At 42.6% G+C, this 14,123-nt stretch overlaps 1 protein-coding gene across 1 annotated transcript; it reads right to left on the bottom strand.

The window, feature by feature from the left end:
- Positions 1–53: 53 nt before the first annotated feature.
- Positions 54–13,456, bottom strand: MSH6 (mutS homolog 6). Its single transcript, XM_009648202.2, has 9 exons — positions 13,261–13,456; positions 10,307–10,485; positions 6,330–8,874; positions 4,714–4,979; positions 3,992–4,109; positions 1,678–1,767; positions 1,047–1,201; positions 670–869; positions 54–153 (listed from the first exon to the last, which is right to left on the bottom strand). Exons 1-9 carry the CDS (start codon positions 13,418–13,420, stop codon positions 72–74), a joined length of 3,795 nt encoding a protein of 1,264 aa, XP_009646497.1. The 5' UTR covers positions 13,421–13,456; the 3' UTR covers positions 54–71.
- Positions 13,457–14,123: the final 667 nt, after the last annotated feature.

Genomic DNA, 14,123 nt, shown 5'->3' with positions numbered 1-14,123 from the left:
AGTTTATTAGATCATAACGTTGTCCGATACCACCTTTTTCAGAAACTGCCAGTACAAAACCACTTGTGGGCTTAAAGGTGATCGATCATCGCGGTAAGTTTCTGAACAGCGTTTGCATCGCGTGCCGCTCCATCCACCACGCGGCACAGATACCTAAGGGAGACAACAGAGTCAGCTGTGCCGAACACCGACGCCCAGGGCAGGGCCCAAGCTTCCTCTTGCTGGGGCAGCTTTACAAGGCATGGATGCCATTTCATGTCTGGCATGAAGGCTGCCAGCAGCAGCCACCTGGGGACTCCGGTACCACTGCAAGGTCCCCCAGTGCCCACCGGCACCGCGCAGCTGCCCCTGGCACCGGGTTTACTCACCTGTTCCTGCAGCTCGGCTCAGCTGCCAGCCAGCCCAGCACCTCGGTGCAAATTAAATGCTCAGCCCTAGAGACTGGCGCAGTGACCCACGGCTTAAAATACTGCATTACTCATCATCTCGGCCATCTTGTCATCATGCCTTAGTACTTCCCTCCCTCACTGCCTGTGAAGTACATCTGATATTCACAACACTAGTTTCAACTTCCCCCTCTACTGTGAGACTAAAAAGGCACTGCTCAAATTTTAAAACTGATGCCTGCTAAGCAATGGGCAACTTAAAAAGGGAACACCAAGGACTTACCTAAATACTCTCAGTGAAATGGTAGTTTTTTCAAATTCTTCTGCTTTTCTGTGCCCTTTCTGAATAACTTCCTCCGGAATGTTAGCAAGCCTTGCTGCATTGAAGCCATAGCTCTTTGGACATGCTCCTTCAATGAACTTATACAGGAATGTAATTGTTTCCTGGCTTGGATCTTCACTCTCGTTTTCAACCATACATGCCTAGAAAGAGTAAGTTACATGTCAGCTAGGCAATAGTTACAAGCTAATAAATGCATGAGACATCACATCCTTTTCTCAGGACGCTGCCAACTCCAGGCAGAAGAATGCAGAAAAGCATGCACGGCACCAGAAATGCTCCTATACTATATCCTATACCACACTGCTCCCCACACATACCATGTGGCCAAGCCGCACGGCCGCGTTGTGCGAGTAATCCTCTACCAGCGAATGGTAGTGTGTGGAGAAGAGAGTCCGACACTTGATTTTCTCCGCAAGTTCTTTGACCACTGCGCTCGCTATCGCTGTTCCATCAAAAGTAGCCGTGCCTCTGCCTGGAGGAGAAAGGGAAAAGCAGAGGTAAAGGCAACGCGTCGTTTGCCGTGTATCGCTTTGTAGTGTTGGGCTCTCTCCCTCCTCGCTGTGTGGAAGATTGGCAAACAGCAGCGAGTAGTGGGAGCCGCCCTGCAGCAGGGTGAAGTAACCCAAGTGTTTGCCCAGTAACAGTCACCCTCTCTTCTGCACAGCAGAAAAAGACATTTCTGCTCCCTACAAGGCTCACTGCAAGTAATTATGCAAGGGAAAGCAGGAAAACTCAGCTAGAGAGAGGCTAACGATGACAGTGGGTGGGAGGTGGTATATGAGTTCCCAGGGCACTTAAATACATGGTTTAAAGAAAATTACACAGATACTGACCAGTTAAACAGTCGGAGCAATATTATGATAAAACTGCCCCCGTGTACTTGGTTGCCATTCAGACAGTCCTTAATCTCAGATTTAATTTCTGTGTATTAAAAACCAGACTAATTACCCAGTTCATCCACAAGAACAAGGGAATGCTCTGTTGCATGCTGGAGAATGCTGGAAGTCTCACTCAGTTCAACAAAGAAGGTACTTTCACCTTTAAATAAAAGAAATGACAAAAAAAAAGCCATGAAGCAGTCAAAGATCTGAAAACCGCAACTAAACCCCTATTTAATCTTCGCTAGAGTCTTGGTCAAGCTAACATGACACTTGACAGCAAACTGAAGATGAACAAAAACAAAGTGGTGGGGTTTTTTCAGCATGAAAATGGTAGGTGTCCATTTGCCAGAAAAAGCAGGTTTTGGTTCCTTAAGAGTACAGGCATGGGCACAAGTACAATGAATTGAGTAAATAAGTTTTAGGCCACCTTACCTGTCTCCTTTTAATGGCACTGGTCAACTGTACCAGCTGGACACAAAGGACACAAGATGGGGAGAATCTTTTGCCCCTTCTTGCTCTTAACTGCACAAGGTGCGTGGCTTTTCAGTGTGAAAAGGCAAGCAGAAAATCTTACAAGCCTAAGAGACTAGACTTATTGGTTTGGTTGTTGACATCAGAAGGTAATGAATTTGAATTCAGATAATTAAGGCTGTACTCATAGGTACTCGAGTGAAGTACAACAACAGAAATATCCTGCAGCTAAGGACTGAACATCTTACAGGAGTTCCAGCAACCCAGATCATAGCAGGCTTGAAATTTAGACCTGAAATATTTTTTAGCAGATTACAAGCAGAAGTGCATACACAATTATTTAGAGCCTTGCACACAATAAATCCACATTTTAAGTCCCAATTTACTAATTCTTTGTAGGGTTCATTGCAAATAATCACCCACAGCAGCAACCAATGTAATTCCAGAGCAGGCGCATATTTACTTCCTGTGCTTGTGCTGCATGAGCACTGCTGTGCTCCAATGTAAGTTTATCAACATCAATTATGAAGCAGTGTTCAGCAATCCTGATTTTCTGCATTTATTTAAAGAAATTTCCAGGATGGAAAATGTTTTTGACAATGTTTAGGAATAACGGTTTATTCACTTTAGAAAATAACCCCCTAAAATTACATAAGCAATTTTAAAACTGTATTACTTAAAAGTTACTTCGTAGAAGTCCTGTTGACTTCCATTACGAAATGACTGCCAGGGAACAGCTTTTGTTGCACTACACAGCGTGGCAACTAATGCATCAAGAATGGATTTCAAAGCTAGTTCTGCTGTGCGGCATTCAGCCATGTGATGTGAAGTGTTAAAGCATTTGTGCACATATTTGGAAAAGAATAGCTCTCAGTTAATAGGAAAAAAAAAGTTGAAAATGCTACATTTTTCTGCAATAGAGAGGTGGTCTAGGGAGGGCAGTGTTTAGTTTCTACCATAAGCACTTAAGTATTCTTCCATTCTTAAGATTTCTTTTTGTACTGAAATTAAACAAAATGGAAAATAGCTGGGCAAAAAAAAGCCTCAATAAAATTCTCTAGCTGCAAAGAAAAGCCTTGATTTGGGCAAGTGTAAATATTTTTTTTAATTAAGGACTCAGAATGATTCATTTCCAAATTCCTTATGTGCAACAGGCTCAGTAGGCTTAACTCCTTTCATATTCACTGACCCACATTTTTCGGCACAAAGATCACAGAAAAATCTGCACCCTCCTTAAATGAGTTGCGATATTACTCTTATTACCACAAAAAATACTTCTGTTTTCCTAGTCCCGTGACACTTTGCCTACCACCAGAGGCAGACTTTCCCATTCCAGTTGTGTCATCCGCCCCTTCTGTCTTCCTCTCCATGGAAAAAACAAAATACTCCCAAGAATTGTCAACTACTGCTTCCAAGAAGGAAGCCTGCCTCTCTCTTCGTTGCTGAAGAAACTGGGTTTCACACGGAAGGCAGGCATTCCAACTGGAACAAGGGACCTCCAGTCCTTGCGAGAAGGTACAAAACCAACTCCTCTCCAACAGCTGCCTGAGCGTCACTGCGACATTCCAGAACACTTAGAAAACATACCTATGCCAGTAGAACACGATCAACTGTACAATATCCAAAAAGATATTCCTCAGACTTGCACCCAGCTGGAAGGCAGGCTTTTAATATTAAAATACATTAAAAAGCGGTCCTATGTGTCTGTCAAAAATCACAGGACAAGCACATCGAACAAATCAAGCCTAACTACAATCCTGTTTCTACTCTGAGCAATGAGAGACAACAAATCAGTTGCCCAGCTCCCCCTGCAAAATCAACAGACTGCCCCTTTCCAAGTCCCTGCTCAAAGCCAGAGGAACTCACTCAGCGGCAAAAGCACTTTGGGCAGCTGGATTTCAGACACTTACCTGACATAATTCTGTCTGACGCGCCAAGTCGTGTAAACACCCTGTCGATCGGTGTAAGCCTGCAGACTTCAGCAGGTACGTAGCATCCCAGCTGAGCCATTATAACCAGGAGGCCAGCCTGCAGAACAAACATTAAAACATTGAAATTTTTGCTATGCGCTTGGAGCTTCAGTTCCGCACAGAGAACAAGGGGAGTGAGACTGTATTTCCCCTAAAACAAAGACTAGAGTACAGAAAGCTTCCTACTGCTTTAACAGCTGCAGCACCATAATCTCAAGTAGGATTAAACTACTCTGAAAGCCTTCAAAACGCAAGTTACTGCAGCAAGCAGCATTTCTAAAGCAAACTCCCTGTTGCTGCTGATTTCTATTTTCATGTTGTTCAACCTGTGAAAGCATCTTTTGCCAGCTGATGCCAAGTCCTCGATAAGGCCACTTGAAAAAGATAAAGATGCTCTATCACTTTTTTCCCAACCATCTCTCAGCAGAGAAATAAAACTTAGAAAATCTACTATCTAAACACGGGCATTTTCTACCAGATTCTGTTTTGTCTTTACAGTGCAATTGCTGTACTGTGCTGCACACCCTAAAGACCCCTGCTGGGACCTCCCTTGACATTGATAAACAGTCAAGTCATGTAATTCCTTTAGGCAAAACACAGAGGTACTCTGGAACATTCGCTCTTACATAAACTACGTAATAAACCTGTACACAGTCGATCACCTGTCTCATGAGCGTAGATTTGCCGCCCATATTCGGGCCAGTTACTAACACACAGGAAGCTTCACTACTGCTATCTTCGTCCTTGCTGCCTATCACGATGTTGTTGGGAATGAAATCGTCCCCAAAGAAAGTTTTTGTAATGCATGGATGGCGTGAATTTTTAAGTTCCAGGAAGGGAGGAGCACTATCCACAGGCAGTAGAATTACAGGTCGGCACAGTGGTCCATCACCATCTTGACTGTAGTTAGCAAGGGACATCAAGACATCTATAAGATTAAGAGAAATTCCAGTAAGTCGCGCTTTCACCTTTCTTTATTCATTCACTGGAATGCATTTACTCATTGAATAGCATCTTGGTAACATAATTTTCCATTTCCATTCCATTTTCCTGTTAAGGAAAACACCCAAGAAGTACTCCAGAAGAACACGTAAAAGGTGGGGAGATTCACAATGTCTTTCCTTATTCCTTCCAGATTTCTACTGATGTCAGATTAAAAATGTTCCCCGCTAGTTTTTAGTACAGAAGTCTTTACAATCCACATAATTTCACTTCAAAAGCTATTTTTAATATACATGTATAAAATAATTATTTTCTGGCATTGGTTTTTAATTTGGAACAAGCTAAGTAAAGAGGAAATCAGCTTCTGTGACAGTGAAGTACTTTGTTAAGAATCATAATACTGCTTAAAAGTTGCCAGAATATATAATTATTAAAAGTCTCTTGGCCTAGCAGAAAGCAGCAGCACAACCCCCCTCAATTAGCCTAGCTCTAAGGTTCTAAAGCTGATTACCTACAAAATGAGGCCACGTTACGTGATTTTTAGAGACTTTATGTACGTGTATTACAGCTGGGCCTGAAAGCTGTCCCCCTCTCTGCTGAGCCCAGGAAATGTGGTGTAGCTACTGTGACTGCTTCCCAGCTCTCCCAGCCCACTCGGAGAATCTGTTCCTAGACAAAGCTCGCTGCCCGCCTGTCCTCCCTCTTCTGCCCCAGTGCTTTCGTTTTTCCCTGGAACAAAGACATCCCAGAGTGCCTCATGCTAGCAGAAAATTCACAGTACAAAGGTACGCCAGTCCTGAGAAGGGAATACAAGAGACTGTTCTACCCCAGAAAAGGAAGATTTGGGGAAGTCTCCCTACCAGACTACCTTCTTCAAGGCAGTGACGATGACCACTATTATTTTTAAAGGCTGCTGAGAAAGCAGCCTGCTCAGATGGAAAGATGACTAGCAGGTTAGATTTTCATACCTCCATCTGTATCACTGCCTTCATTTAATAAGCAGCTACTAATCTGTACAACGAGAACCCCAGAAGCAGTGAGAGACCCACCAGGCTATGCTGAACTGCGAGAAATACTCAGCTGCACACCTACAATCAGGCAACGGGAATGAAGAACGAGCTTGCAAACATGAAGACCCAGCAACCGTTCTGCCCTTTACTGACAGGAAGGGAAGAGGTGATCACTGCTAAGTTATCAACGCTGTTACCACAACCAGAGTTTTTAAACTACAAATTAAGAGCCAGCAACAAGCCTTTTTTGCTTATCCAGACCCAATTTCATCATTTACTGTATGAGAGTATTTTTATTCTATGTCAGGATGAAGAAAACATCTTACCTAACACAGCAATGCATTCCACAGCTGTCTGCCAGTCTTTGCTATTTTTATCAAAGTTGTAAAACAAACGCCTCATGCAGTCTTTTAGCGCTGCATCTCTGCGCTCTTCAGCATTAACCATTGCAGCCAGCATCTTCTCGATCTCCTTGGTCCAGTAACGCTTGTATCCCTTCCTGCTTGACTTCAACTCATATTCCTCAGGCAAATTACGTGATATTGCACTTTCCGGTATTTCCATTTGGTATCGGTTTTTGCCTGCCCCCCAGTACAGCATGGATTTGAATCCAAGCAGTTTGCGCTGCTTATCCAGGTACTTGTGAAGATCTTCCTCAACAGCTTTAATATCTTGTAGTGCTTTATCGTAATCGGGGTCAAAGCCCACCTTTGGAGTAATCACTCCTGTCTTTCGAGCCTGGTTATGATCAAAAGCAGTGTCCCATCTTTTAAGCTCTGCACTCAAGTCTGGGAAGCGGCCATCTGGGTTTTTGGCTTTGCGGGTGACTAGCTGCTTAAGGACTTTAGATTTGAAGTCACTGGCAATTTCTTCCATGACATCGACAATTTCATTCATTACTTTAAACCCCTCCAGCGCAGACAAAAAGTCAGCAATCTTTTTTTTGCTGTATTTGATTTCTTCATAAAAGATGGCCCTGCTGTCAGGATGGTTCTGACTTTTAAGCGGCGAGCCAATACTGTGGATTTTGCTGAGCAGCCTTTCAAGGTCAGGAAGTCTCTTCAGGTGCTCACTAACTTCAGATGTTTTATGTGGCACCGCCAGAAGGTCCTCAACAGCATCTAAACGGTCGTTGATGGATTTGGGATTGCAAAGCGGAGCGCAGAGCCACTGTTTCAGGAGTCGCTTCCCAAATGGCGTACAACAAGAATCAATCCTTTCCAACAAAGTACCTTCTGTGGTTCCATTGGTTCCATTCTGCAGGACTTCCAAGTTCATCAGGGTGACTCCATCCAGCACCATCCGCTGGTCAGTTTTGGCAAAGAAGCTACTTGAATTCATAGTTTTTGCAGTGTCAGTATCCACAGGGATATACTCCTCGAAGTTTGCCAGCGATAACAGCTCCTGATCAATCAGACATTTTTTGAGATAGAAGACACATCCCCCAAGAGCCGACAAAGCTAACTCGCTGTTTTCACCAGGAGTTAACCCCAGTGAGTCACTCTCTGAAGTCAGAGATTTGATTACAGAGGGCAGAAAACATCCATTTTCAGAGTTCTGTTGCTCCTTGAAATATCCTTCTTCAAGAAGGACTTTTAGTGTTTTAGATGCATTCCAGAACTGGGAACCAGAGACCAGCCCTTCCTGAAGGCAAGAAACAAGTGAGCCCTTCAGTATCTTCTGTGTGTCCACAGACAGGTTCCCCTTCTCATACAGTACCTGCACAGGAGTGTAATGTGCTACCAGAGTCCTAAACCTCGAACAGTGCCGGTCGTCTGAGAACTGGCCTACATAAAACTTCCCCACCGAAGTGTCAACAAAGCAGACCCCATAAACACGCTGTCCAGAGGAGTCTTCTTTTTCCTTAACGCAAAGAAGGTATTTGTTATGGTTCTCAGAGGGATCACAGTCCAGAACGCTGTAAGTCTGCGTTCCTTTGGTGATAATTCTGCATATTTCTCGCCGTACAACCCTGTCAAATTTTGTTGGGTGGGCCATTGACTTGCAGCGTGTTTCCATCATTTCAGGCGTTTCTGTTTGTTCCACACGAGCTACCTTGTAGCCTTTCTGCACTAGAACATCAGAGAATCTGCCAAACGCAGTTTCTGGAAAACCTGAATGGGCCCAAGTACCTTTCATAAAGATCAGGCCCAACTCATTTACACCAGTGACTGCATCCATATGATACAACTCATAGAATTTTCCAACTTTGTAGAAGATCACAGCATCAAAATTTTGACTTTTCAGCTGCCACCACCTCCGCATTCCTGGCGTGCACTTGTTGAGATAGTCCTCAGGTACATATAGAGTACACGGGTCATAATCAGGCTCACCCTGACGTCTCCTGTGCGCATCTTTCTTTTTCCCTTCCTGCAGCCAATCGAGCTTTTCATGTTCCCATACCGCAAAGCCACCAATGCCTCCACTGCAAGCATTCGCTTGAGATTCGAAACTTTCAGGCGCTGCAAATGATGTCAGCTTAGACTTGGCTTCTGAAGAAACCGTTGCTGCTCTTTTGGGGGTTTCAGAACATTCATTTTCTAAGCTAATCCTTTTAGCAGGCTTGTTTATCTCTCTTCTCTTTCGCTTGGAAGGGACTTTTATGGGACTTTCTGCAATGCTCTCTGCGTCTGTCTCTGTGTCAGTAGATTCATTTTCATCCACCCCACTACTCGCTTCCTCGCTGCTTGCAGCTTCTTTCACATCAGGCTTGAATTCTACGTCAGAGCCATCATGATCACTGTCAGAATCCAACACTCTTCTTCTTTTGGCTTTTATGGCACTTTCCCTGCTCGTTACTCGCTTATTACTCTTCACATCCTCCTCACTATTGCAGCCATCACTGTTGCCTGAAGCACTTTCACTCATCTGCTGGAAAAATACATTATTTTACGTATAGAAAATTCCAGCTACGAAGTAAAGTATCACTGCTGCAAAAAGAAGTGCAAAAACATGCAATAACACAGTAGCTATGTTCAGTAGCTACTTCAAGCAAGAGACAGTAGAGTCACAGCCAATTCCTTTTACCTTCACAGAATTTTAATTTTTTTCTGGATAACAAACTGCTACCAGCCAGTGGCATAATTACTCCTCTGTATTTTTTACAGCCTCATTTGTTATTTTGCATAAGTGATGCTGATGAACAAAACATTTAAACTGGACAAAAGGGATATGCTATATGAAATTCAGCACAAAGGAGAATGCCTCTATAAGCTAACTCTGTGTTGCAATTTTTTCCTACTGACCCATGTCAGAAACGCGATTGGGTTTTGCAGCCTTTCAGTACTAGCCTATGTGAGTTTTGCCGTGATTTAACTACCTGTTTCCACCTACCAACATACTGCCTTATAGTAACCTTCAAGAAGATGGTGCATGTCTAGGAGAAAGAAAAGGAACTTCATTATTTGCCTTTTCAGCCCAAAACTTTAAGAACTCCAGTACCAATGCTAAAGAAAACCAGCAGTGGAGGGACTGTCATGAGTACGAAGCACCAGTACCCACTGTGCTGTTGCCACGAACATACCACAATGCCTGGAGTGGCACATGTCCCTTGGGGCAATGTCACACTGGAGAAAGAGGAGATGGGCCATGCTGACAGAGGAGGTAAGGAAAACCACTGTCCCATTGATAGTTTCCTCATACCATTAGTTTCCAAAGATATCTATTCCAATGCATATGGTAGTACTCAAATAATATTTGAATCAGTCACAATACAATAAAAGATCACTTTTTAGCTACCCCACCAACAGACTGGTGTTAACAATACAAGAATTTGTATTTTGGTGCTACTCTACAAGATGAGGGCAGGCTCCAAAAATCCAATTTAAGGCCTTAAGATGAATACTCAAAAAGTTAGAAATTTCTGCACTATGACAAATTAAAACTTCAGATTGAACTTAGTGGAATTTGGAATAAGAACAGCAGATAGAGAAGATAAGATGATGTACCAGAAAAAAGTACTTTGAGTGAGAAAGTGGGTCACCCAGGTTACCCAGGGGGTGATCAATGAAGAGAGTTAAGTAAGTTAAGTAACTTCCGAGGTCAGTCCTTACCACACAGAACACCAAAGAGATATTGGACTTGTTTTTCCAACTAGAAGAGGTGAGAGACCAGCATATGACCTGACAACACAGAAGCAGTACAAAAAAAGACATACAGATACGTATGCACGCGTGATTAAAGAGCAGATAAGCTGTGATTACTGTGCCAGAGAATTGCAGGATAAACCGTGCTTAGTTCCAAGAGACAGCTTCTAAGTTCTATCACTATTTCCAAAAATGACAGCAAGTAAGAAGAGTTTTACCTCCGCTTCCTCCTCTTCCTCCTCCTCCTCTGTGTCTGAAGGTTCACTGCATACTGCCAGTTCAAGCCGCTTCGTTTTATCTTTACTCATTGCATCGTCTGCTAGCACCATTGCTCTTTTAATTTCAGGCTTCGTACTATAGAACATACCTCCCTTCAGTGTCTCCCCATCTGACGAACCTGTAAAACCACAAATAGTTTGTCAGAAACTGAAGCTAGTCTAGCATTTAGCCAGTCCTTTAGTTAGTGTTCATACTTCACTGTTAAATGTATTCAGACAACTAGTATAATTATCTAACATTCTGTGATGTTACCAGTCACTCCCACCACATCTTAAAATATAGCAACCCATCACTCATTCAGCCTGATAAACTACCCCTAGAGAAAGTCTAAACACTCACAAATGAAATGCCTCCCTAGTATACCAACACTTAAGAATCGCTTCTATCTCTGTAACTCATTACCACATCTGAATACTGCTGGGCTAAGCTCTAAACACCCTCACACTAACTATAGTTACTACTGACAAGCCACGCTTCATACTAGCGGTGCAGCAGACCTGACTGAGACCACATGGCCATTTTAGTAACGATAGATAATTTCAACCATAAAGTTATCTTCAAGTTATGGGCACCAGTCACCTCAGATATAGACCTCTTGGCTAAAGCTCTGCTGGCCGTTCAAACTGCTCCTGCAAGTGCAGCAAGGCGTCCAGACCCAACACCAACCTATTAGCCAAATTAGCTGATCGCCAGTCACGCTGCCAATTCACCCTTACCACTGCGGGGTATCAAGCAAAGCCTACTATTAATAACTGCACCATTCCCTCATCCTCTTACACATCCCTTGAGCACCACAGTTCCTCCTTCCACTATCCGTACATATACACAAAAGCAAAGTCAACCAATCTACTGATTTCTAGAAAGGGTCCCCAAAGGTGCTGAGATTCATCTTAATGCCATGCTCAAAAAATGAATGGTATATATAACATATTATGTATTCAACTTGGGGAAAGAAAGAAGGGGGACATAAGAGTAGGCTACACATGGTGAAGGGCGATTCCTGTTTCTGCTCTTACAAGTTTAGCTGGCTGCATATGACAGCAGGATCTGCTTGAATCAGCCCTTACACCCGCTCTTGAGAATCCCTTCATGTGCTGCTGTTAACCGAGGCTTCAGCTCTAAGTCAATGGTAGACAAAGCTAACCTCTGGGAGGCCAACTGCCTCAGAAACAAGCCAAACAATTCTTTCTCATTTTCATTTCTTTGAGCTTGTAGTAGAAAAGCATGGAGTTACTTGTAACTGCTCCTACAGCACAAATGCAACACATTAACAAATCAGATCTCCATTCTAGTTCTGCAAATGCAGTGAGACAACCTAGAAACATTTTGTGTTTAATATTAGCAACTCAACAAGGGCAGGAGAAGAATCTCATCACATCATTTAACTGCATACTCGAGTGTGCAACACCTACATACTCACTTCACCAACTTGCATGTAACACCACTGCTTGTACGTCCAACGGTTAGACCATCAGGAGTCTAGCCCTGAGTAACTGGATTAATACAGACAGCAAACAGTAACACAATGTAAGAAAACTTCTCCATTTTCTTACCCAAAGACTCCAACACTCTTACTTTGTATACAAAGATGCTTTTTGTCTGAACTTAAAAGCAAAGCATGCATTTTAAATATTTTTATTCTGTTCTGCATTAACCACATTTCTTGTGGATAGACCAGTTTCTGTGCTTAAACGTTTTGAACGCCACTTATTTTTCTGCAATTTTCTTTTGCTAAACAGATCAATTCTCCCTACCTGTATTTGCTTCTAAGTGCAACTGCAAGCTGTTAAAATTGATTCTTTTAAAATACCTTCAGGAAAGATACATATAAACCATGGACAAATTCACTTGTGTTAAATTACTCTAAGGCTTACGGTAATAAGATTACCATTTTAATTTTAAAATAACTGCGGCTTAAGCGCAGCACGTTTTAGTATAAACAAGCCAAAAAAAGATGACTACATGATCGCAAAAGATGCAACTCTGACTTGTAAAAAGAAGCTGTTTAAATTCAGCTGTTTCACTGACATCATAAGCAAACCCTACAGCGTATCAAAAATACTATACTACACCCAAAGTACTTGTTTGACTAACAACAGTTTACAGCAACATGATTTACACATGACAGTTTATGGCCAATGATTTACAGTTTTCAGCAATGGTAAAGTTATAAAACAAGGAGAAAACAGATCATGATTATTAATAAGGTGATACTTATGCAAAACGTAGTTTTAATTCTTGATTGCATTTGATTGCCATGAGTTAGCTAAGTCATTTCTTCAAGATGACAAACACCAACTCTGCCTTGTAACTACAAGCACTTTGAATTCTCAAGTTACATATTTTATTAACAAAACTGTATTGCATCGCTTAGAAGAAATAACACCACAGCAGAATTATTTTAGTTACCTAACATCCTGTGCCTAGTAGCATTAATTTTAGTTACCTAACATCCCGTACCTAGTCTTTTGATTCTGGACAAACTGCAGTTCCCAAATAGCTGCTTCACAACTGGGTTTGACACCCCTAATATTTTAAGGATATCAGGGCTAAAAATGGAAATAACCTTTAGATCTTTTTTATACTTGTGGGAGAAATAAAGGAAAAAAAAAAACCACCTTTAAAACATGAAGCAAGCTTTAAGGTTGTGCTCTAATCTAATAAATAAGAGGGCTCAGTATTTTATGTTGAAAGAACTACATAACCATAAATGCACCTGTGACCCCCAAAATCCCGTTTTCTCTAACTTACAAAGTACACCTTCCCACTCATTACTAGCCCCGGCTTTGCTGCTCTTTCTCTATGGAGAATACCATACCCTATATTCCATGCCTATTTTTTCCAAAACAATTAGCATATTTCCATTTCAAACAGTTTTATTTATATCGCTTACCTTTATACGGCCTCAGATACTTAATACTGACCCAGCCCCTCGTAGGGCTGTCATCAAAAAACTGTACATGGACACGAGTGGATTTCCCTTTTCCTCTGACTATTGTCCTTTCCGTCGGATGGTTGTATATGAGACACGGCCACCAAGGATAACCTTCCATCTTGGCCCAGACCAAGTCACCAGGTGAATACTCACAGGAGACACTGCAAAGACAACAGATGTGTAATTTAAGGAACATAAAACATTTAAAACAGTGCTCTATAAATGTAACTGCAGTCTGCTTCTGAGCAGCTTACCCTCTGAAGGTCTCAGAAGGCTCCCAGGTGGTGCGACCCGGATTATTCTGCCCTTCTATACCCCCATCAATACTTCTCTTAAATGATTTTTTGGATTTGCTGCCCCAAATTCTACTGGGTCCCCACAAAGATAGAGCTTTATAGTCACAGAAGACCGGCCGAAGTCAGAAGGGGCCTCTGGAGGTCACCTTGTCCAACACCCCTGCTCAAGCAGGGCCACCTACAGCCACGCGTAACTCAGCTCTTGCTGGACTTCTTAAGGGAAGGGGGAGAGAGCAACCGGGTCCAACCAGACACTAACTAGAAGAAGGAGGTTGCAGACTGCGTAGTATTCCCATAGAGACTAATTCTCAATGGGGGACCTAAAGGCAGTGAGTAAGATTTCCAAAAAAACCCTCAAGCTACAAAAAAAAAAAAAAAAATAAGTGAATAAATAAAAACTCTGCCTCCACTGCAAAGCACCTGATGCAGCTTCTACTCGCTCTCTCCTTCCCCAAGATTTTGACCCGGCTGCTGCCATCCTCTGCCGCTGCTGACTGCCGGCCTCCCCGCGGGCTGCGGCCACAC

This window comes from Egretta garzetta, unplaced genomic scaffold, assembly GCF_000687185.1.
Source record: "Egretta garzetta isolate BGI_Z169 unplaced genomic scaffold, ASM68718v1 scaffold11, whole genome shotgun sequence".
Taxonomy (NCBI): domain Eukaryota; kingdom Metazoa; phylum Chordata; class Aves; order Pelecaniformes; family Ardeidae; genus Egretta; species Egretta garzetta.
The sequence above is the reverse complement of the archived record's forward strand: the minus strand, read 5'-3'. Positions and strand labels throughout refer to the sequence as shown.